Source organism: Nuphar pumila, chromosome 3, assembly GCF_984573655.1.
Source record: "Nuphar pumila chromosome 3, dmNupPumi1.hap1.1, whole genome shotgun sequence".
NCBI classification, from domain to species: Eukaryota; Viridiplantae; Streptophyta; class Magnoliopsida; order Nymphaeales; family Nymphaeaceae; genus Nuphar; species Nuphar pumila.
This window is the reverse complement of record NC_143251.1, coordinates 38976776-39001533: the sequence shown is the minus strand read 5'-3', so window position 1 is coordinate 39001533 and position 24758 is coordinate 38976776. Positions and strand designations below refer to the sequence as shown.

Genomic DNA, 24758 nt, shown 5'->3' with positions numbered 1-24758 from the left:
AATATTATTAGATAGTGGGTTCAAATGGATCATATTCGGCCATGCATCCTATCCGAATTTGATGCATCATCTTCGAATATCAATCTTAAATAAGATCCAAATGCATATTCTGAATAGATTTTTATATGATTGGATTTTTTTCTGGATTCAGATTTGGATTCATATCGATGTTTTCATCGATCTATATTTGGATCCAGTCCTAATCCAAATCATTTGCACTTTTCACATGTGAAACCTTTGTTCCCATTGCCTACTGAAATAGGTGTAAGTAGCTATGTTACATGGACGTGACATTTTGGTGGTGTGTTTCCGGTGACTCAAGCAGACACATGGACATGTTACAAGTTCGAAACCCTACAGGTGACATCTCTTTCCTCAAGGGTTTTATTGACAGAAGGCCAGCTAAGTGCGGTCAGGGAGTGTAGGTTTTTTAATTGGATTATTTAAAAAAAAAATCAATTTTAATATTAAAAATTAAATAGATGGTGTCCTTGTGTTTTATTTTTCAAAAATAAATCCAAACTAGCGAGTCGAAATGCATCATCCTACTGTGTCCACGTGTCCCTGTGACATAGGTTAGTGGGCGTATCCAAACCAATACCAGTTCATCTCTTATAATAACATTAACATGGTCTCTGTCAGACCAGTACAGAACCCGGGACGCCCAACTTCCCATATGGGTTCAACGAAACAAGGATTCTTATCATTGGTACAACAAAGCCCACAAAAATAGGAAAACCCATCAGGGATCCAGTTCCTGTTTGGCTTGAAAACAGCAAGAACCGACTTTTAGGAGGATCAAGATCCAGTTTTTCCTCGCCATGGATGCATCCCAGAGGCACCGCTTGTTGCCATGCGTTATATGAATTATGAATAGAAGATCTGTGTTTGTTTCCATCGGAGTATCGTCGTGAAGATGGTGGAAAACTCGGAATCGTTAGAGGGGAGCGTGAGGAATATACTGGAACAGGATCAACTGAAGTGGGTATTCGTTGGCGGCAAAGGGGGCGTCGGCAAAACCACGTGCAGCTCCATCCTCTCCGTCCTTCTGTCGAGGGTTCGATCCTCCGTGCTGATAATCTCCACGGATCCTGCTCACAACCTCAGCGATGCGTTCCAGCAGAAGTTCACCAAAATCCCCACCTTGGTCAATGGTTTCACCAATCTTTTTGCCATGGTATGTGTCGGAATCTGGATTGATTTACTTCTTCTTTGTTGATTCGAAGCACCCGCCTTGATCTTTTGTGATATAATGATCTGGGGAATTGATTCTTTCTCGTTTGCTGATTGATTGGTTTGTTGGTTTTGAATTTGATGTATGTAGTGGAAACTTGTAGTGCTTTGTTGATTGAGGTTTAGTTTACGATTTGGGTTTGGGTTGTTGCTGTTTTTTGTTCGTTTTCTTTGAAAAGGTTTGGTTTTTTTTGTTTTAGTTAATTGGTGTGAGGATTGTCCTCCGTGATGCTTTTGATAAGGAATGAGTTGGGGTTTTCAGGAAGTGGATCCAAATGTGGAGAAGGACGAGTTACCCAATGAAGAAGGGATGGACAGTTTTATGTCTGAATTGGCGAGCGCGATTCCGGGCATTGATGAGGCTATGAGTTTCGCCGAAATGCTCAAGTAAATTGATCCTTTATTCTTTCCCTTTTCATTGTTTCGTAATGTTGCATGTGAATTGTTGGCTGTCTGTGCTACTGTTTAGACAACGAATTTTGCTTAAAAACTGCTGAAATGAATCACTTGTTGGAAGCTTTGAAATCAGCTTCCTGGATGTTCCTTCTTTTGGCTTTTTTTCATGAGGCTTTTGTTTTATCTGATGCTAAGCCGACTCAGTAGCCAGTTTATCTGTTCATAGTTGTCAGACATCTTAATCTGATGAAAGTTTGAAGCAACACACAAAAGCAAACATGTCTTACACTTGATCTGAACTGCTTTATATTGGTCACTCGAGTAGTCATGTATGCTGTATAACTCTTTTAGATTGCTCATGCTGTGAAGTGATTGGTCAGGCGTGGTCGGAAAGCTCGTTTTAATGATTGGTAACTTGGTTGAGTGAAACTGAATTCCTTGCACATAAGTGGATATTATGGAGTGAAGGCCCATTTTTGCTGGCCATAGAACTCCTCAAATTCTTTTCAGCTGTTTTGTTGTATGGTAGGACAAGATAGATTTGGCAAGGCAATCATTAATGATATGGTTAGATTAGTTCCAATGCCAAAATAGATGAAGAGAATAAAAAAGGAGACTGAGATCAATGGTGTCAAAATAGATGAAGAGAATAAAAAAAGGAGACCGAGATCAATGGTACCACCGCTTAGAAGTACCAGCATTGACCTTGGTAAGCTGGGCACTTAGAAGTACTCAAGGATGTTTTTCAACTCTCTGATAATCAATTATTATCACTGTTATAAAGTTCCTGGCATATATTGGAGATTTGAAAAATATCCATGGTGAGCTCTGCACTGACCAAATGCAAGAGAATGTTCTGTTTCTAATAATAGGTCATACTTTTTTACTTTCAACTTATTATGTGTTTCTTCTGCTGACTTTTTCTCTTTTGTCTATGGTGGAAGGACCAGAAAAGGGAATAAGACAGAGTACTTAAAACCATGATAATATATCAGATCTATATTATAACTTTCCTTTATTTTATGCTTTTAAATTCCATGATTCCTTTCTTATTTTTATTTGATCCTCGAGGCCTCTGGTTGTGGCATGTGTCCATTTATCCAAGTTTATCAGGTCACTGTTTGTCTCAACTTCTAAGTTTGCTCTATATCTCCTGAGTTGTGTACACCATGCCTTTCTTTTCATGGGATTAACCTGGCATAATTTAGAATTGTGATGAGTGTTCCCGACTTCTGATGTCATACATTTATATTTGGTTTCTTTGGCTTATTATGCTTTCAGTTGTTTATTTATAAAATTAATTTGGTTTTGGCACTATACTATTTTGGTGCAGACTAGTTCAAACGATGGACTATTCTGTCATAGTGTTCGACACCGCCCCAACTGGTCATACGTTGCGGCTACTGCAATTTCCTTCCATATTGGAAAAGGGACTTGGAAAGATGATGGCCTTGAAAAATAAATTTGGTGGCCTCATTAACCAGGTAAACCAACACATCATACAAAAAGAAAGTTATGTTTTTTGGTTCTTAAATTTGTGATTCTTCAATCATAAACCAAGTTGCTATTGGCGATATTCATACTGTGACAGATGGTAAAGATTCACATATATTACAAATAACAATAAGTTTTTTCTCTCTAGTCTGGAAGATTAATTATTTTATCAGTTTGTAAGTTGAGTGTTTTGGTCTTATGTCAGGAATTAACAATAGGCTTCTTTTGTAGGTTCCACTAGAATTAGCTGTTTTAAAACAGCCAAATTTCACTTAGAGCATGCGCAGTTAACAATGGTGGAGATATCAGTTCTCACAAGTCACCATGAATATGTAATTACTGGAAATACGATTACTCTATGGTGAAAGAAGGAAACCCTAATCGACAGTGAGAGAAGAGAAGAGAGGGAGAGAGAGATTCCAGATGAAGGAGGGTTCAGTCCATCGTGACTGCCCTCTCATTCTATTTATAATAAAGTATAAAACACTAGGGTACGAAAATACCCCTTTACAAAATGTTAATTTACAGTACATGAACTGGATCTGAACCCGATCCATTACATAAATGGATCGGGTCAGACATACACAATGAAGATAACGATGCCTTCTTTTCAGCCTCCCTCAAGTTGTGCATGGTGTTGGACCATGAACAACTTGTTCTTCAAAAACCAAAATCTATCCTTTGTTAACCCTTTAGTGAGGATATCAGCAACTTGTTCTTTAGTTGACACATACATGGGCTCAATCTCTTTGTCTTCAACCTTTTTCCTAATAAAATGTTGATCTATTTCAATGTGCTTTGCTCGACTATAGTGAATGGGATTGAATGACATGTTGATGGCACTTTGATTGTCACACAACAACAGTGACCGAGCAATCAGTTCTCCCATTTCAGTCAGAAGATGTCTTATCCATGTACCCTCGGCCGTGGCAGTGGCCATCGATCTGTATTCAGCCTCAGTGCTCGATCTAGCAACCGCCTTTTGTTTTCTACTGCTCCAGGATACCAAGTTTGGCCCAATGAAGCTGAAGTAACCGGATACTGATCGTCGTTCGTCTGGATCACCCGCCCAATCAGCATAAGCATAAGTAACAATCTCATGGCCACCGCCTGGATCTAATTCTTCCTTGCCTTTGTATACCAGCCCATCACCCACTGTACGCTTTAGGTAGCGAAGTATACGTTTGACTGCCTCCATATGTGACACACGAGGTTCATGCATAAACTGGGATACCTGATTAACCGAATATACTATGTCGGGTCTAGTAAAAGTCAGGTATTGCAACATGCCAACTAAACTGCGATACTTAGTGGGATCTCCATATATATCCCCTTCTTGTGAACTCAATTTCTGATGAATGACACTTGGAGTTGTTAACGGCTTACAATCTGTCATGCCTGCTCTGCCGAGAATGTCCAGCGTATATTTGTGTTGAGTAAGGGTAAGTGTATCATTCTTGTTATCAACTTTTACCCCAAGAAAATATCGCAGCTCTCCCAAATCTTTCATCTTAAATCTCTGATTTAATAACTTCTTCACCTGCTCAATGTGGCTTTTACAATTCCCTGTGATGATGATGTCATCTACATATATCAACAGAAGAGTAGTAACTCCTTGTTCATTGTGAATGAATAATGAGTGATCCAGAAGAGACCTAGAAAAGCCATGCCGTTGTATTTCTAGAGAAAAATTGTCGAACCAGGAACGAGAAGCTTGTTTCAAACCATAGAGTGCTCTCTTTAATTTGCATACATATTTTTTGGCGTCTCATTCTGCATATCCAGTGGGTTGTTCCATGTAGACCATTTAAAACCGTGAGATTCACGCTGGGCTCTGATACCATGAAAGAAGGAAACCCTAATCGACAGTGAGAGAAGAGAAGAGAGGGAGAGAGAGATTCCAGATGAAGGAGGGTTCAGTCCATCGTGACTGCCCTCTCATTCTATTTATAATAAAGTGTAAAACACTAGGGTACGAAAATACCCCTTTACAAAATGTTAATTTACAATACATGAACTGGATCTGGACCCGATCCATTACATAAATGGATCGGGTCAGACATACACAATGAAGATAAGGATGCCTTCTTTTCATATGGCAATTGCCTTGAACAGTTTCTGTTGGTGTATGTTGGATATAGGTGTTATTGGAGTAAAATTTTGATGGCTGGATGTTATTGGAACGTTTTAACCTAGGGATTTTGAGATAAATACTCAACTTGCCTAGATAAATTAGAAATCAAATAAAAAAGAAAAAGAGCACTGATGTCGTTAAATGTTGGTGTATCATGAAGAAATCAGTAGATCACCCTGACTGTACTAATATTGTGCTTTTAGATCAGTACTTATGTGAGTTGAAATTAAGAGTACTTTGATTGCATAACCATGCATTTTCATACTTGATCAAATTGCTCATGCATTTACCTAGATTAACATTGATTTGTCATTTTATATAAGATTGAGTATGAGTAGCAACAGGGATGATTTTGACCTTTTGTAGCATTCATTAGTTTTCCTCCAAATCTGTATCAATCAAACACTTTTCTATTTAATTGGCAGTATGATATTAATGCAAGAGTTTCCAGAAATTAGTGAAATGTATACTTCTGATGAATCCTTTCATAATATTTTCTGATGGATACGTATTAAATGGTTTTCTTTTACAGATGACCCGGATGTTTGGTGTTGGTGATGACTTTGGTGAGGATGCGATTGTTAGTAAGCTAGAAGGCATGAAGGATGTGATTGAACAAGTTAATAGGCAGTTCCGCAATCCAGTGAGTTCAGCAAAATGTTTTCTAGTTCCTTCCAGAAGTTTATCAAACTTGTTCTTGTTTTTCTCTTCTTCCTTTTCTCCTTCATTTTCTTTTTCTTTTCTTTTGCTGCTGAAGAATGAGATGCATAAAATTAAGACAATTAACAAAAGCAATGGGTATTATGGTATCATGATTCTTATGTCTACCTTTACATGTAAGTGATTAGACTATGAATGTATATAAGATACAACTATGTCCCATGTCCACGTCTTTGTGACTTGGAAGCTTCTTCTAGCATTGTAAATCATAAATGATATTGATGCTTCTCATCTTTGCTTTGCCAGACAGAGTTCAAATGGTATTCAGCAATTTAGGAGTGGATATCATCACCATTTAATGATCTTATATGACACTTTTTTTTATAACCTGAAGACCAGACACGAAGACTTGGTTGCGCTCCCTCAGCCTGCCATACCTACGGTCGTCATGCCAGCGGTGTAAAACTCCAAGGCTAGGACCCCCGCCCCTAGGGCCTATGTTGGGTGTCGGCTTGTGCAGAGGGGTGATGCCCATGGGAATCGAACCTTGACCGCCCGTCTGGTGGCCAAGGCCCCACCCCACTACGCCAACCCCCCTCGGGCAATCTTATATGACACTTAAAAAGCTATATCTCCAATGCATCTGAAAATCCGCATGTTAAATCCAGATTTCTTTTTGTTTTTTAATTGTATCCATTTCCATCAAGTTCAACCCATATTCATAGAATATAGAGGGGTAGGTGAACCCTGAACGTGAGGAAGCTTTTTGATCTATGCACCATGGCTATTAGCAACCAAGTAAAATGTCTCCACCATCAGGAAGTCCATGTGCTTCAGTTTTCAAATAAAATCTTGGAATTAAGGCACATTCCTTTCATACTAGAAAAAAGTATGTTCACCTTTCATGTCAACCCGCATGTTGGACTCTCCTCCCATAAGCGACAGTTGTGGGGACTTCTATCCATCCTTTGGCTTTGATTTTCATTATCAAGCGGCAAATAAGTTCTGTAAAGACAAGGTCATGATGTAATTTCAAACCTGAGTTTGTTCAACCCTCATATTTTTTTTCCTGGTAACCAAGATATTGTTAGCACTGCTCATGGCTAGTATGAAGGAAAAGTTGCATCATCTCCATATTTGATTTATGATATCCCATCCAATGCTAAATTTGCCTTGCAGGACTTTACAACTTTTGTTTGCATCTGCATCCCGGAGTTCTTGTCTCTCTATGAGACAGAAAGGTTGGTGCAAGAACTGACTAAATTTGAGATTGACACCCACAACATCATCATCAATCAAGTACTTTATGATGAAGAAGGTTCTCTTCTGTTTACCTTGTTATAACAGCATATATGCATTCAGAAAGCTCATTTTCAATGTGTTTTAATTTGAAGTGTTTTGTCATGTGGTAAATGTTAACTGTGAGCATGTGCTTCATCCATGTAGCTGTTGAATCCAAGTTGCTAAAAGCACGAATGCGGATGCAGCAGAAGTATATTGACCAGTTCTATACATTGTATGATGACTTCCACATCACTTTGTTGCCTTTGCTTCCACAAGAGGTAACTCCACAGTAAACTAAATCATTCAGTTATCCTTGTTTTTCTTTGTTGTAGTGCTCTTATCTAGCCCAGTTGTATTTCAAATCAGCTCTATGAATGATAGCTACTACTAATAAATGGTTGTTCCCCCAGATTTCATGGGCTGGTCCAGTTTTGTGACCCTTGTTATTTGTAAGCGCTGGTTTTAAAACAGATTCATCAGACCCCTGCAGCAAGCATAGTACCTGGCTTGCATGCCTCAAATCTATCTCAAGATGCATGTTTCTTTGGATAAAAAAGAGGATCTTGTTTTATGTTTTACCTGTTTTTGGAGAGCCTAGTGGTTCCTAAACCAATGTGCTTGTCTTAGTCTTAATTTCCTTGATGAATTTCAAAATGATCATAATTCTTAAGGGCAATTCCATCTATTGGAACAGTTACCAAGTGGAAAATCTAAATCTGGAAGTGTTTTCAGTGTTGCTGTTTGAGAATGCAGATAGCTTCAGATTTCAGTATGTTTTGCAGTTATTTTAAAATTGATCTATGGCTACTCTGTAGTTGCAGACCAAAACACGAACTATCGATTTTGTGAGCAATTCAATTACACAAAACACTTGATCCGTACATTATGCATACCAAAGTTCATTATCCATAAAGAAAACTATTGCCAAATGTGGAGAACTTACAGTAGCAGCCTTCATGTTTTGAATGCTTGAAATTTATTAATAGTGATGAAAGGGTTGGACCATTTTTTTAGTTTGGATCTTTGACCAGACATTTCACCGTCATATGGTTTTGTTAAAAGTTGTAATTTCATATGTAAATACCCCATCATATGTAATCTTTTATTTTTTCAGTTTAGTTACAATAGGATAGCTAGTTAATAGATTAATTTTAATTTTTTTCTTTTTGGATTGTTTTAAGCTTATGCTTTTTGACCAAGTCAAAAAGCAAAAGCAAATTGGACCTTTTTAAACTTATTCTTTTTTACTAAGTCAAAAAGCAAAGTTTAAAGAGAGAGAGTCGTTAGACCCTCCAACGGCTCTATTAGAGCCGGTGGAGAGTCCAACGACTCTCTCTAGCTCCCTTCTTACTTGTATAAATATGAGGCAATACCCCATGTCTTTGTATTCACTTTTGGTGTGGGTTTTCCCCACTTGAATGAGATATGTTCTTTTTCTCTCTTGGTGTATATACTCTCTTTTAATATATTTGGTTCTTGTGAGTGTATTGAATGAACCTTTGTGTTCATTGAAAGAGATCTTTTGTGAGCTTGCTTTTTGAGTTCTGTTTGAAGTTCTATTTTATTACATGGTATCAAAGCAAGGTTGAAGCAAGTTCTTTGGTGCATTGGGAAACGTGTCACACGAGTTTCTTGCAAGAAAGTGATCTTCCTTGAAGTGATGATCGTGTGAAGGCGTAAAAAGCTTGAAAAAATATTTGTACTCACCATTTGTGGTAGAGTGTCCTTCTATTTATCTTTTCTCCTTCTTCTCTTACCTCTTTTTTCCAAATATTATAAAATGGATGACATAAATAACGTTACCATTAAGCCCATCAAACTAAATGATTTCAACTGTGTCACATGGGCTTCAATCATGAAACAACTTATATCGGGGAAGGGTTTATGGGGATTAGTAGATGGAACCGATGAGGAACCTACTCTAATTCTTACAAAGGATGAGGGGGAAAGGGAAATACCTCTCACAGAGGTAAAAAGAGTTAAGGCCATATCCACTTACGAGAAAAAAATGAAAATAATGGCGTATGGGACATGCCAAGATCATGTCTTGGCTTATTTCAAGTGTTGATATAAAGAAATGCTCAAGTTTAGCAAAATTTGAGCATGCAAATGAAGCATGGGACTATCTTAAGAGAATGCATTCTCTTAAAGATATTGCACATTTGTGCAATCTTCAAATTAAAGTAAGAAATATGGTTTAAGAAGACAAGAGCATTAGGGAGTATTGTAATGGTTTGTCGGAATTGTGGGAAGAATTAGCTCTTCTTGAACCAAAGTGACATTATCCACAAGATATTGAACTCTGCCAAAACCAAATCAATGCAGAGCATTTTTTTTCATTTTATTAGTGGATTAAGATTGAAATTTGAATCCACTAAGTCTATTCTTTTTCATCGTGGAAAAATACCATCAATAGAAGACACAATAGAGGAATTGAGTATGAAAGAGAATAGACTAAAAAGTAGAATTGCTAAAATCATGGTTGCCAGTTGAGGAAGCGGGAAGCGGGAAGCGAGGCACTTTCAAAATTTTAGGAAGCGGGGAAGCGTGGGACCACTTAGGACCGATTCGGGAAGCGTCTCGGAAGCGACCTAGGAAGTGTCTCGGAAGCGTCTCGGAAGCGAGGGGGATGCGAAAAAAATAAAAATAAAAAATACAAAAATTTGGAAAAAACAGGGGAAGCGAGGGGGAAGCGTGATGGGAAGCGCGCTTCCCATTAAAGGGAAGCGCGTCCCCCATTAAAGGGAAGCGCGCTTCCCAAAAAAGAGGGACGCTTCCCCCCACGCTTCGGAAGCGCGACGTTTCGCGCTTCCGAAGCGCGCTTCCCCTTTTATCTAGGCGCTTCCGGTAACCCTGGCTAAAAGTGATAACAACTCAGTTCTAGTCGTCTCAAAACTTGGAAACTTCGTCGGGACTTACAAACCTCCTAACTATGGAAGAGGAAATGATGATGATTTTGAGAAAAAGAAAACCATTTGCTACTATTGTCGTGAACCTGGGCATGTAAAAACTCACTGTTCAAAATTAAAGAGGCCTTATGAGAAAAAAGTTGCTTTCATTGGACCACCACAAGAATCTAGCGAAACTTTCATTGGAAGTACGTGTCTCGCTCAATTGGTAGAAACACTTGGACCTCTACTCAAAGGAGCATCTTCATCTACGGGAACTACAGTCTCTTCCGTGAGCACTTCCGATCTAGGTAAAACTCTATGTCTTCTTAACTCAGGTGCATCTTTTCACATGACTCCAAATGTTGAAATATTATCCGAATGTCATAACTCAAATGGATCCAATGTTTTTACTGTTGATGGAACATCACTAGAAATCGAAGCAATAGAAAATTTTGAAAAAGTTTCTCAAAACCTAAAAGGATTTCATATTCCACAAATTAGATATATTTTCAAATTAAATCTCAATCTCTTGTTTGTTTCTCAACTATCTGACCATAGATATAACATTTTCTTCTCCTCTCGTGGTTGTCGAGTGCAAGATCACCAGTCAGGGAAGCTGATTGGGGAAGGCCATAGAGAAGGAAGCTTATACTACATGGATTTTTTGGAAATTTCTAAGAATACATTTTATTGTAATGTTCAGAAAATGAACTTCAATATATGGCACAGGAGACTTGGTCATCCTAGCATATCTAAGCTTCATCTGTTTCCAAATATGAAAAACTTTTGTAAATTTGAAACATTTAAGCGTGAAGAATGTATTTTGGGAAAAATGAAGAGATTACCTTTTCAAGAAAGAAATTTTGTTTCATCTCGGCCTTTTGAATTAGTGCATTCATATGTATGGGGTCTTGCACCAGTTATGTTCGAAAGAGGTTTTTCGTATTATGTCATTTTTTTAGATGATTTTACAAGGCATACTTGGATTTACTTTCTCAAAAATAAATCCGAAATATTTTTTCATTTTCAAATATTTCATAAACTAGTTAAGAATCAATTTAAGAATGATATCTCTATCTTTTGCATTGATTCAGGGGGAGAGTTTTTGTCAAAAGAATTTAACGATTACTTAAATTTATATGGTATTTTATATAAAAAATCATGCCCATATACCCCACAGCAAAATGGTCTAGCACAAAGGAAAGATAGGCATATCATAAAAACAATGAGAACTCTACTCATTACTCATCTAGTACCAAAAATTTTTTGGGACGAAGCCACCCTAACCGCAGTATATCTCATTAATAGAATACCATCATCTTTATTAAGCAACATTTCACCTGTTGAAAAACTCTTTAAACAAATTCCAGATTATTCAAGGCTAAGAGTATTTGGTTGTAAATGTTTTATTTTTTTTCAACAAAAATGATAAACTCTCACCTCGTGCTATTCCATGTGTGTTTCTTGGGTATGCAAGCAATTAGAAAGGTTATAGATGCCTTGTTCTTAAAACTAGAAAACTATATGTGTCACGAAATGTATCCTTCTTAGAAAATAAGTGTTTTTGAAATTAAAAACCCTACTGAAGATGATGAATATTCCTTTTTACTGGACTTAGTACCAGAGATTAATGAGGAAGAAATTGATCAAGAAGATCAAAATGCGATAAGTACTGAATCACCTCACCCATAATGCATTTAATATTTCAGACGAGGTAACCTGGAGCAACCTTGTGCTCTAGAAAAATATACTAAAGCACAAGATCATATGAAAACTAGAAGATCATCTAGAGTGTCAAAAGCACCTGAAAAATTTGTATCCTATGAGTCTTTTTTGCCAAAATACCAAGCATATATTGCCCTATTACATTCATACATAGAACCTTCTAACTATGATACTGTAAAAGAACATTTTGAATGGGTTGAAGCCATGTCAGCAGAGTTAAGCATCTTAGAAAAGGTAAACACGTGGACTATTCAAGATATTCCACCAAGGAAGAAACCTATAGGATGTCGTTGGGTATACAAAGTTAAAACCAAGAGTGATGGTACTCTTGAACGATTTAAGGCTCGTCTAGTGGCTAAAGGTTATTCTCAAGAATATAGAATAGACTATGACGAAACCTTTGCACCAGTAGCAAGAATGACTATTGTAAGAACTTCAATTGTTGTTGCCTCTGTAAAGAAATGACATATCTTTCAGATGGATGTCAAGAATGTGTTTCTTAATGGTAGTCTAGCTGAAGAAGTCTACATGGAACCACCACCTGGTATTAGGATTCCTTAAGGAAAAACTCTTCATTTACATAAGGCCTTGTATGGATTTAAACAAGCCTCAAAGGCTTGGTATGACAAATTTAGTCAAGTTATGCTTACTTTTGGCTTTCAATTTTGTCTTACTGACACTGCTTTATTTATTAAGAAATCTAATGTATGAATTATTATTATTCTACTTTATGTGGACGACATGATTATCACAGGAAGTGATAAACAGGGAGTTGACAACATAAAAAAAAATCTCAAAACCAACTTTGAAATGAGTTATTTGGGTTTCTTAAAAAAAAATCTTGGAATTGAAGTGGCCTACTCTCCTTGAGGTTATTTACTAACTCAATCGAAATTTGCTCTTGATATTATTAACAGGTTCGAAATCACATATGAAAAACATGTTGACACACACTCCTGAGGTCGTAAATACCAAAATGAAGATGGATAATGGAGAACCGCTTGAAAACCCAACACCTTATAAACAGTTTGTTGGGGCATTGTCTTACATTTCCATCACCCGACCTGACATTACACATGTCTTCCACACAACAAGTCAATTTTAGTACGCACTCACCATTGTTCATATGGGAGCAGTATTGTGAATTATTAGATATCTTAAATCCTCTATTTGTAGAGGACTTTTTTTGTCTACTTCTTATTAAAACTAATTGTTTATACTGATGCAGATTGAGGAGGTGATTCAAATGATCGACACTCAACTAATGGGCTTTGTGTGTTTTTAGGAGAATCATTTATTTTTTAGAGATGTAAGAAGCAACAAAAAGTCTCTCTTTCGTCAATTGAAGTCGAGTACAACGCCATGACTACAACCACCATGAAAGTAGTCTGGTTGAGGCGACTGCTTCAAGATATGGGTCTTGGGAGCAGAAAAGCATCATGGCTATGTTGTGACAATAAAGAAAGAGTCATTTACATTGTCAGCAATTGGACATTTCACGAATGGACCAAGCATATTGAAATGGATTGTCACTACGTGCGTAAAGAATTTCTACATGGCACCATTGAGCTTTCATGTGTCTCTTCAGAATATCAAATGGAGGATTTCTTTACCAAACCTCTTGCTGCTCTTCAGTTCCATTTTCTTTTGGACAAACTTTCAGTTGTTCAACCGTAAGTTTGAGGGAGGGTGTTAAAAGTTGTAATCTCATATGTAAATACTCCATCATATGTAATCTTTTATTTTTCAGTTTAGTTACAATAGGATAGCTAGTTAATAGGTTAATTTTAGTTTTTTGCTTTTTGGACTGTTTTAAGCTTATGCTTTTTGACCAAGTCAAAAAGCAAAAGCAAATTGGACCTTTTTAAACTTATGCTTTTTGACTAAGTCAAAAAGAAAAGTTTAAAGAGAGAGTCGTTGGACCCTCCAACGGCTCTATTAGAGCCCGTGGAGAGTCCAAGGACTCTCTCTAGCTCCCTTCTTACTTGTATAAATATGAGGCAATACCCCATGTCTTTGTATTCACTTTTGGTGTGGGTTTTTCCCACTTGAATGAGATATTTTCTTTTTCTCTCTTGGTGTATATATTCTCTTGGGTATTTTTGGTTCTTGTGAGTTATTGAATGAACCTTTGTGGTCGTTGAAAGAGATCTTTTGTGAGCTTGCTTTTTGAGTTCCGTTTAAAGTTCTATTTTATTACAGGTTTTGTGCTGATATCATGATTTGTTTGCTATAATTATTGAAGCTACTTGCATACTTCTGATGCTGTGCGGAGTGACTTGATCAATTTTCATCATTATACATACGAAAATATTTATGCTTATGTTGCCATTGTTGACATCATTTTTTTGGGGATTTATATCTGTCGTTTGTACCACCATCATTGTCAACCATTGTGCAAGATCATCTGTTATCATCAACATTATGATGATGATGATGATGTTATAGATGTACTCATCCCATTGCCATAAATTTGATTATTTCCTTAATAATGTGCTATCTTCTTCTTAAAGTTCCCAAATGTACTTTTACCTTTCAGAAATCTGAACTTACTGTGTGTGAGTAGATTCCTACTGCTAGTTCTTAAGTTTCTATATGTTTCTTCTTTATCTGAACTGCAGAAAAGGAGGCAAATTACCATTGGAACTATAGGGATTTCCTCCTATTGTTTCCTTTTTTTATTGGTAAACTGTGGAATAACCCCCATTGAATTCAAACCCGAGACCGCTCGGTTATGATAGTATGGCCTAACCATCCAGTGATCAAGGTATTTGCCCACAAGGGCTCCGTGCACCTTGATGGGTGGGTCGGCTTAAGGCATTCAAGTTGAAGGATGTCAAGGGTTCGATACTCGGGGTGTGTGTCCCTTGCGTTAAGGACAAAGCTGCAGGCTTTCTGTTGGGCGGGCAGCCAAGGGGTTTTGACCATTTGCGGGTGGGCCATACAGCGGAGCGTCAATCTCTCCCAAGCCCCGCTACCTGAACTGGGTTTTCCACTTAATAAATATCCAAAAAGGAAAAAAAAAAGAACAATCCAGCTATCTCATTGGATCCATCCTGTTGTTTCTTTTCAATGTATGTTGTAGCAGTAGGAAAAAAAAGTTGGTTAATCAATGAATTGGGTCTATCTCAGGTGTGTGGAGTTGAAGCTCTGAAATCATTTTCTGCTCATTTCATAAAGCCATACAAGCCATCAACAGCCAAAGGAACTATTGATGAGCTTGAGAGAAGGGTGTCTACCTTGAGGATGCAGTTGAAAGAAGCCGAGATGGAGTTAGACAGACAAAGGAAAGGGAAACAGATGCTCTGATCTCTCAGTTTTCTTCTTTCAATTTTGTTTCTGAATAAGATTAGACCTTATAATTTTTTATTTATTGCAATAATTCAGTTTTCTTATTCTCTATAATCGATGAAAATTGATTTTTATTTTATTAGAACTGATACTCATGATTAGGCGTGATTTAAAGACTTAACCATGCTTGGATCGCTGCCATACAGAATTGGGAAACGTAAGCATGGTTGGATCATGCACCAAATGAGGTGGCCCTACCTTATAAGAAATGGAAATCTGAATCTCCTAAAACTGGTCCTGCCTGTGTGAGACTTTCCTGGTTTAATGCATGTTGGCAATAGACAACATCATAACTGTTGGATATTTTGATTGGGGTTTCAACATTTGGGATGAAATTGATGCAGGGGATGCAAGGTTAGAGAAGACTGGTATGCTGCATCTGAAACAAGTAACATCATCCTTGTCCAAGTCAAAAGCTGAATGCCTTTCAGAATCTGAACCATATTGCCAATTTACGTATTCATGAAAGGGTAAATATTTGGTGCTGTTTTTTTTCTTTTTCGACGAGGAACCCTCGGTGAGAACCGGGTTTCATAATGGGCTGTTTGGTGCTAGTTGTAATACCATACCAACTAGTAAAGAGTCAGTTGTAGGCGCTATCTAATTAATCGAGTCCTAAAGATCTGTTTATCATGGGGATCAAATGAGGTAGCTTGATGATTAGGTCACACCATCTTAATCAAAGAGTCTGGGTTTCGAAACCCATGGGGTTGATCCCCAAGTTTGCCTATTAAAAAAATTAAAAGTAATGGGATTTTTACTCTGAAACTTTTTGGATCAGGTTGTGTTGAAATACAAATATGATTTTTTGAATCCTAAATTGTTGCAGCAGAATGGGCCGTTGATTTTAATTGTTACTAAAAGCCTCTGTAAATATTGAAGTATCATAATTTAATTTTCTCTAAAAAAAAACTATAATGTTTGTGCCTGTAGGATCTAACCTATGAAATTGTCAAATTGATTGTTAGAAAATCAATGGAGTTTACTAGATCGCACCATATATCATTCCATTCATCAAGATCCATTCATAGCTGTACAGACTTGTGACAAGAAAGAAAAATCATTATCATTTCTTGGCCGGGGAGTGCCGCTGTCCGGCACAGAGCATCTCTTGTTTCAAGCTCCGATCATCGCTGCCGCCGCAAGGTCCACAAGTGTGATCAATGGTGCTGTAGTGGTCGCCGTTCTCGTAGATCGTATCAAGCTTATTGTCGTGACGGCTCCTCCTGAGAACCTGAACCATGAGTGGTGGTGCTCGCTCTATCTCCATTGCTTTGGCCATGAATGCTGAGCACATTCTGTTTGGATGAGCTTTGATAAGCTTTGCCTATTTATCATGTTAAATTCAGGTGTGACCGGTTGCTGTCGGTCAGGAATGTGATTATAGAAGATGGAATGCTGGCTAGCCTGTCGAATCATGGGCTCCATGGTTGCTGACGTGGAGCACTTTTACCGGGAGTTGTAGGTAAAAATCATGGGGTGTCCAGGCTGGATGATTTGTTTTGGTGAGGGAAGATGCTAGGAGGCAATGTGGGTGCAGTAATTGGTGGGGCCATCCTTATCCAAAGGGCCACGTAATGCATTTACTGCTGACAATTTTGGCTCACTTTTGATACTGCATCACAGGTGTTAATGGATTGGGTTTGACCCGGACCCCACCCATACCAAACCCTATAGAGTTAGGGTTTGGTAATAAATGAGTTCTTAGTAGAATCGGGGTCGGATCCCTTTTTAATATATGGAACCAGTTTGTGAAATTTGATACCAGAACCTGCCCCCCTTCCTCCCGAGTTCTGACTAAGATCTGTAATTTTTCAATGTAAAAAAGATAAAATAATATATATATATATATATATATATATATATATATATATATATATATATATATATATATATATATATATTGCTGGGTATGGTTTGGGTCTGGTTCATGTAATCCTTATAGGTTCCGGGTATGTTTTTTCTTATAGTGATCCAATTGGACCTGGGTCTAGACCCAGTACCATTATCTCAAATCAGGCCTGGGTCTGGTTCCACTTGGATCTGAACCAAACCGGCCCGTTGACACTGTGAGGGAAACACCAATTTTACTCTACTGTTTTTAATAAGAAGTTATGCATCCATGCTCTCTTTGGCGTGTCCTTGTGACATAGATTTGGATGTCTTGATCACACACCTAAAGGGCCTGTTTGGTTGCTGCAGAAAAACAAACATGAAGACAACACTGACTCCTGCTAAGTTGGTTTTTGCTAAAACAGGGGTTGCCTCGGTTTCAAGGTGGGTCCACACCTCAAAAGGGTGGGTTGGGCCTAGTAGGCTACGCGTCCGTCTTTTGTCCTTGTAGTTATCCTTTTGCTGCTCCCCTAACTATGTTAGGGTTTGAATGGGGTCCATAGTGACAAAGGTTAAAAACTGCAAAATCTTGTTTTTCAAAAACTCGTGAGAATTTGAAACATTTTGATAAATCTAGCATTTTTTTCAGCAAAATCTTGGCAATTAAAAAATATATAATTAATTTTTATAAAAAATATATTAATAAAAATTATTCCAAAATAAAAAATACACGGTTTTTCATTATAAATAGCCATTTAAAACATAAATATCATGTTTAAACCGTGATATTTACATTTAAATCATGGTATTTACGTTAGAATGTGAGGCCAGGGTCGCCTAGGTCATGCACTAGGTAGAAGAAAGTTTTTAGGAAAACTTTTAACAATGCACTTAAAGTTTTGGCATTAATAATAAAAAAAATACCTGATTTTTTTTAATACAACTAAATTTTTGCACCATTAATTAAAAATAATTTTTTGTCTGTCTAACCTGGGTTTTACTAACCCAAGATGAGTTAAGAGGGTAAATTTACATATTTACCCTTCAAAGTCACATTCCCAGTTTGTTTTCTCTTTTTCCTGGCTTAATCAAGCATTGTACCAAGCTGCATTTGTCTTATTTGCATCTTTAAGGACTTCTCCCAATAAGCGTCCAAAACCATAAATGTTCAGCTTTAAAAGGATTATTTTAACCTTCGCATAGCGGACCTTCTAATGTTCGCGCAATATATCAGTATGATCCTCGGGTATCGCACCATATCATTAAAAGGTAGATTCACACTATTTTTTTATGAACTTCAAAAAGTTCAAGTAACTATATTTGTTAACTTTTTGTAACTCAAACCTATCGAAACTTCACAAATATTTCAATAAATTTGCATACATAGTATGAAGTTTGCATAACCATATATGTGAACTTTCGGTAACTGAAACATGCAAATTTTTCAAATATTATATTAAATTCACATATATAATTTGAAGTTCATATAACTATATATGTGATTTTCTTCATGGTTGAAACTTCAAAAACTAACTTCGCATACATAGTGTTAAGTTTTCATAACCAAGTCTACGAACTTCGTGTAACTGAAACCTCTCAAAACTTGTGAGATTCACATAAAAATAACATGTTCATACAACCTCATTTCATTCATTAAAAAATGTGCATGCTCATACATAAATTTATTTCATTCATTTAAAAATGAACCTATTCATACATACATATATATTTATTTCAGTCATTCAAAAATAAACATTTGCATACATATATATTTATTTCATTCATATAAAATTAACATGTTACAAACATTCACAACATATAGCTCCACATAAGGGGGTTTGATCTTTGGCTTTTTAATGTCAGTCAGATTATTGTTTTTATCTGCAGAACTTCTCTCCTCTCAAACAAATGATTGAGGCAAAATCGCCTCCTCAGCAATCTGACTTTTGAGTCTGTGAATTCTACAATCTAACTTGAAGCATGTATTTGCTCCTCCAAGGGCTCATCTTCCACCTCTTTAGACTCCTCACCATTCTCTTGTGCACTCTCCACAACCAGAGTATTTTTCTTCGGTTAAAGACCATCAACATCATTCACCATCTCAGTATTTTCACCTCATATCTTCTCCAAAATCTTTTGCACCTCAACCACGACATCATCCTCTTGTTGTTTCATCCGTTAATGATATGTTTATCATCATTTTTTAAAGGCGAAAACAAATCCTAAAATGTGAATCATCACTTTTTAAATATTGAAGTGTCATTTTAATTATTATGTCATATTTGATGCTAGTAGGGACATTCACAAAAATATGGAGAGGTTCGCATTTAAGTCTTTAAAAATTTTGTGAATCTCATGTACAATATTTGTGAAGTTTTGATAGGTTTCAGTTACAAGAACTTCGCAAAATCTGTTTTGTGAACTTTATTCTATATATGCAAATTATGTTGAATATTTATGAAGTTTCTATTGGTTTCAATTACTAGAAGTTTGTTGATTCAATTATACGAACTTAGTATTATATATGTGAAGTTTTTTTACAAAGTTTTGACTATAGAAAGTTTGCAAATAACATTTGTAACTGATCTTAAAGGAGATCTGAAAATATGGGAGATTTGCACAAATAATGTTACAAATTTTTGTAAAGTTCACACTAGAAAAAGAAGTCTATAAATTATGTACTAACTTCGCAAATCATGTTATTATGAATATTCTCATATGCAGATTTTGTGAGGATTTTGCAAATTTATTGATACATCACAAATATTAGAGATGAATGCAATGTGAATTTTCATCTTATTTATGGGTATAAAAGACTAATTATCGCACTCTAGAGCTATTTTCACATTTTTTTTTATCCCCAACCAATGGTCTCCATTCATCGACAGCAATTCATCGAAGGAAAATCTTCAACGGCGAGTTTTTTGATAAGAACATCTTTAATGGTTGAACCTGTTATTTTTTTGAAATAGCAACTTGAATCAGTTATTTTTTTTTTAAACATTGGCATGCGTTAGTTATTTTGTGAAAGAATTGCATGGTTTTCAAGTTATCATTGCATGTTCAATATCATATTCTATTTTTTTTCTTTAACTAAATCATTTGTGTGTGTCTGTGTGATTATATATTGTGTATCTTGTATTATATGCATGATTAGGAAATACTTTATTTCTTTTGGTTGTTTCTTTAACGGTTCAAGTTTTTTTTTGTGTTAACATTATGCTTGCAAGGAAGGCCAACAATGTGAATCCAGTCTATGGATTCATGCAAGATGTCTGGAAAGTTAAAGTTTGATCATATGATATGAGTGGGATAGGAAAGCAATACACGATTAGCAATTGCAGTTGATCAGATAACAATTGCAATTATATGAGCATGTTCATTTTTTGAATAAATATAATAAATGAAATGTATGGGCAAGTTCAGTTTTGAATGAATGAATGATTATATGAACAAATTTAGTTTTTAATGAATTGAATGAATGCAATGTATGAGTAAGTTCGATTTTGAATGAATGCAATGTATGAGTAGGTTTAGTTTTGATTGAATGAATGTAATTATGAGCAAATTCAGTTTTGAATAAATGAATGAATGATTATATATGCAGGTTCATTTTTTAATTAAAGGAATGAATGCAATGTATGAGCATGTTCAGTATTGAATGAATAAATGATTATAGGAGCATGTTTATTTTTTAATGAATGCAATGTGTGAGCAAATTCAGTTTTGAATGAATGTAATGTATGAGCATATTTAGTTTTGAATGAATAAAATTAATGCAATGTATGAGCAAGTTCAATTTTGAATGATTGTATGTGCAGATTCATTTTTTAATGAACGGAATGAATGCAATCTATAGCAAGTTCAATTTTGAAGTAACAGAATGAATGCAATGTATAAAAAAAATTAGTTTTGAATGAATGAGTGATTATATGAGCATGTTCATTTTTTAATAAATAGAATGAATGCATTGTATGAACATGTCTAATTTTAAATTAATGAATGATTGTATAAGCAAATTTATTTTTAAATGAATGCAATGTATGGGTAAGTTCAATTTTGAATGAATGGAATGAATGCAATATATAAGTAGTTTTAGTTTTAAATGAATAAATGATTGTATAAGCATGTTTATTATTTTAATGAATGAAATGAATGCAATGTATGAGCAAATTCAATTTTGAATGAATGAATGATTTTATGAGTAGGTTCATTTTTTGAATGAATGTAATGAATGCAATGTATGAGAAGGTTCATAAATGAATGCAATGTATGAGCAAATTCAATTTTGAATTAATGAATGATTGTATGAGCAGTTTTATTTTTTAATTAATTGAATGAATGTAATGTACGAGCAAGACATATTTTTTTTAATGTCCATACTAGAATTAAAATGTGGCACTTCCACATCTTCCGCGCTATAAAATTAAACATACAAAATATACAAAATATTAAAACTAGAACGAATGTTTAAAGTGTATTTACTGAACAATTTTAGTAGGGTTTATATACAATTTTTGAAAATTTTGTCAAACTTCCATGCAATCTTTGATATTTTGCTCAAATTTACATCAAATAATTTACATTATTGTGAAGTTCGATTTTGTGTACCATAATACCTTCAAAAGGTGTAACAGTCAAAGTCAAATCATCATGTAAAAAAATAAACCACTTAACAAATACATTACATAAGACATTAAAGTAATTCATTAAAAAAATTAGATAAATACCAAGAGGCAATTCATGTCTCTTAACAAATGCATATTTTGCAAAGTATAAGCAAACAAACATATTATTATTTATGTTTTTGCTTGTTGTGGCCAACCTCATCCCATACACTACACTTGTATGGCACAACATCATTGTATTTTGTTATTTGTCTATTTACCTTAGGTCATTCTGCTTTATAACTCACTTTTGGTGGATAGGCATTAATAAGAGTCAATGAAGTGATGTGTGGGACATTATCCGTCAACAAAAAGAATAGACATTCACTATATGTTGCTCGATACGATTTAACTGTGAATAACTTATCTCAGTAATCTTCTGATGGCTTTCCCTCATATAAAATGCATGTGATTGCATGTTCGCATGGAATTCTGCTAACTTGTCATTCTTCAAAAGAGCATTTTGCTTGTCAAGATCAACATTATAATAGTGAGATCAATCGCGGGCTTCGTAGCAATGTCAGTGGCAATGTACTAATTGCACACACACTTGTTATGTTTTTATCTTTAATTTCTCTATTTTTTTCTTTTACCTTAGGCACCACAACCCCTATCATTTGCTCTCTGATTTTCTTTCTTTTCTCAAAAAGTTTCATTAGCATGAGACGAAGCTTCTCGATAAGAGAATTAAGGGCTTGTCATGTATGACGAGAATTCACACATTGAAGCTCTCTTTTATATTAGATGTTAAACATACATATCTTTTTGCTGAAAAGTGATAGTTTTGGATCCATGTTAGTATCAATTTAATGGTATGCAACTTCATCTTGCTCTTGAACTTTTTAGAAAAAAATAATTATATTGTTGTCTCGTGATAGCTTAGGTTCCTCTCCACTAAAGTGCACTTAGTGGTAAACCAAATTTCTTAAAAAAGTTTTCATTCAAATGCTTCATGCAATATCCAACATGACATGTAGGTCATGTTTGGGAGACAACATACTTTAGACCTTCATGTATATCTGAGATAATTATAAATTATAACCTCCCTTTATATTTGTTGAAGACAATGAACTCTTCTTTCACATGCTCAAAAATCCATGTCCATGAATCATTCAACTCCTTATCTATAACTGCAAATGATATAAAAAATATTTCACCACAAAGATCAATATTATGGGTTAATAATAAGATACCCATGTATCTTTCTCTTAGAAATGTGTCATCTACCATAAAAACTAGAAGGCATCATTTCAAAAACACATTGATGCATAGATGGAAGGATAAGAACACTTAAATCAATCTTTTTGATCGGTCTGAATGTATCATATTGATTATTGGTTATTCTTCGTTAAATTATTCAAATAAGCAGAAAGCATCCTAAAAGACTCTTCGAATGAACTATATAGTGCCTTTCTCATTTGTTTTCATCTATGTCATGCTTGTTTGTAAGTAATCTTCACACTTTTCTAGTGATTGATGTCATTCATGATTTCTCTTGGAGTCATTTTTGGGTCATCGTTTTGTTACGACAATGAAGTCGTACACGATACTTCAAGTACAAGGTTTTGATGATGAACAAGTGAATCAACTGCATTTCAGCTAAGGCAATGAAGAAAGATGACAAGAATTGAAGAATTCAATATAGAATCTATGAAGACAAGTGTGCAAATGTAAAATTTATTAAATGTTTTAGATTCTTTCTAGAGTCTTACTTAGAGTGCATATTTCAATTGCATTTCACCTAAAAAGTCTTTAGAAAAACTTTTCTAAAACAACCCTTAATGAAAATCATTTTAGAAAACTCTTAACTTAATTTTTCATGTTTATTAGTCGACCAAAAAACTCACCAGTCGACCAACTTTTTCACACCAAATTTTTCTAAGCTAAAATGTCAACTTTCTGAATTAGTCGACTAATCGACTCTCAGTCGACCAGACAGAATGTCTATTTTCTGGCAATTTTAGCAGCAGTCGACTGAAGGTTTTATCAGTCGACCAAACAAAATATTTGTTTTTAGAAAATTTAGCAGCAATTGACTGAAGGTTTTATCAGTCCACCGAACAAAATGTTTGTTTTCAGAAAATTTAACAGCAGTCGACTGAAAAGTTTTTCAATCTACAGATGATTTTATCAATCGACTAACTTTTTCTTTAGTCGACTAAGTTTCAAACTTTAGATTTTCAAACAGCTCTATTAAACACATTAGTCGACCAATGATAACTGTCAGTCTGTTAATATTTGATTTTAGTCGACTAACTACTGCTCCAGTCGACTAATTTTATTGTTTTTCCTCAAACTTTTAAAAGGCATGTCTTTTCATTTTTCAAACATTTTGATTGTTCAAAAGTGACTGTTTTGACACCCTTTCATACCCTCAACATATGAAATCTTTCAACTATAAATAAGAGTGAATTCTACACTCAAAAATAAGAAATCTTATTGAATTACAAAGATCAAATTCTTTGATTTTCACTCCTATTCATTCTAGTATTCATTTTCTCACTCACTTGATATTTTCACTTCAATTTTTTACTCAAATTTCTTTGAGAGACAGTGAATTCGTGAGTTGAGTATTTCAACAACCTCAAAAGCCAATTGCATTCCATTTGCATTAAGAAGGGCTCATAGGTTGATTGTAAGTTGATTATTTTATTTTTCTGTAAAAGGAAAGGACTCATTGGTTTAAAGGAGTTGTTTGCTTTGAGTAGGTTTGTTACTAAAAGTGAGACCGGATTTGGTATGTATGTTCTTGTGATTACATAAGGTTGATAGTCGAAATCTCAAACGAGTTTTGCTTGGGGACTGGATGTAGGTCAAGAAGACCGAACCAGGATAAATTCTTGTGTTCTTTGTGTGATTGCTTTACGAATTTTAAAATCCTTCAAAATTCCAAAGACATTATTTAAAAGCACTATTCACCCCTCTCTAGTGCTCGTTGGCTCGATCCTACAGTATTTTCATTTGGTATTAGAGCATGTTTGCTATATTTTTGATCTTACCATCATCTAGCATGGCAACAACATCATCTCAGCACAAAGAAGGATGCTCCTTTGTTTGTCCTCCTCTCTTCGACAAAACAAACTATGGATG

General features: G+C 35.5%; 1 protein-coding gene across 1 annotated transcript; it reads left to right on the top strand.

Annotated features, from left to right (window-relative positions):
* The first annotated feature begins 766 nt into the window (after positions 1 to 766).
* Positions 767 to 15222, top strand: LOC149842644 (ATPase GET3A-like). Its single transcript, XM_089999343.1, has 7 exons — positions 767 to 1177; positions 1496 to 1620; positions 2963 to 3113; positions 5790 to 5900; positions 7097 to 7235; positions 7364 to 7479; positions 14950 to 15222. Exons 1-7 carry the CDS (start codon positions 917 to 919, stop codon positions 15124 to 15126), a joined length of 1080 nt encoding a protein of 359 aa, XP_089855469.1. The 5' UTR covers positions 767 to 916; the 3' UTR covers positions 15127 to 15222.
* Positions 15223 to 24758: the final 9536 nt, after the last annotated feature.

Bases quoted from the DNA above. Each gene is read 5' to 3' on its own strand.
- LOC149842644 (XM_089999343.1), top strand. From the start codon at position 917: ATGGTGGAAAACTCGGAATCGTTAGAGGGGAGCGTGAGGAATATACTG. The intron at 1,621-2,962 runs GTAAATTGATCC...ATTTTGGTGCAG, and splicing joins AGTTTCGCCGAAATGCTCAA to ACTAGTTCAAACGATGGACT. The intron at 3,114-5,789 runs GTAAACCAACAC...TTTCTTTTACAG, and splicing joins TTGGTGGCCTCATTAACCAG to ATGACCCGGATGTTTGGTGT.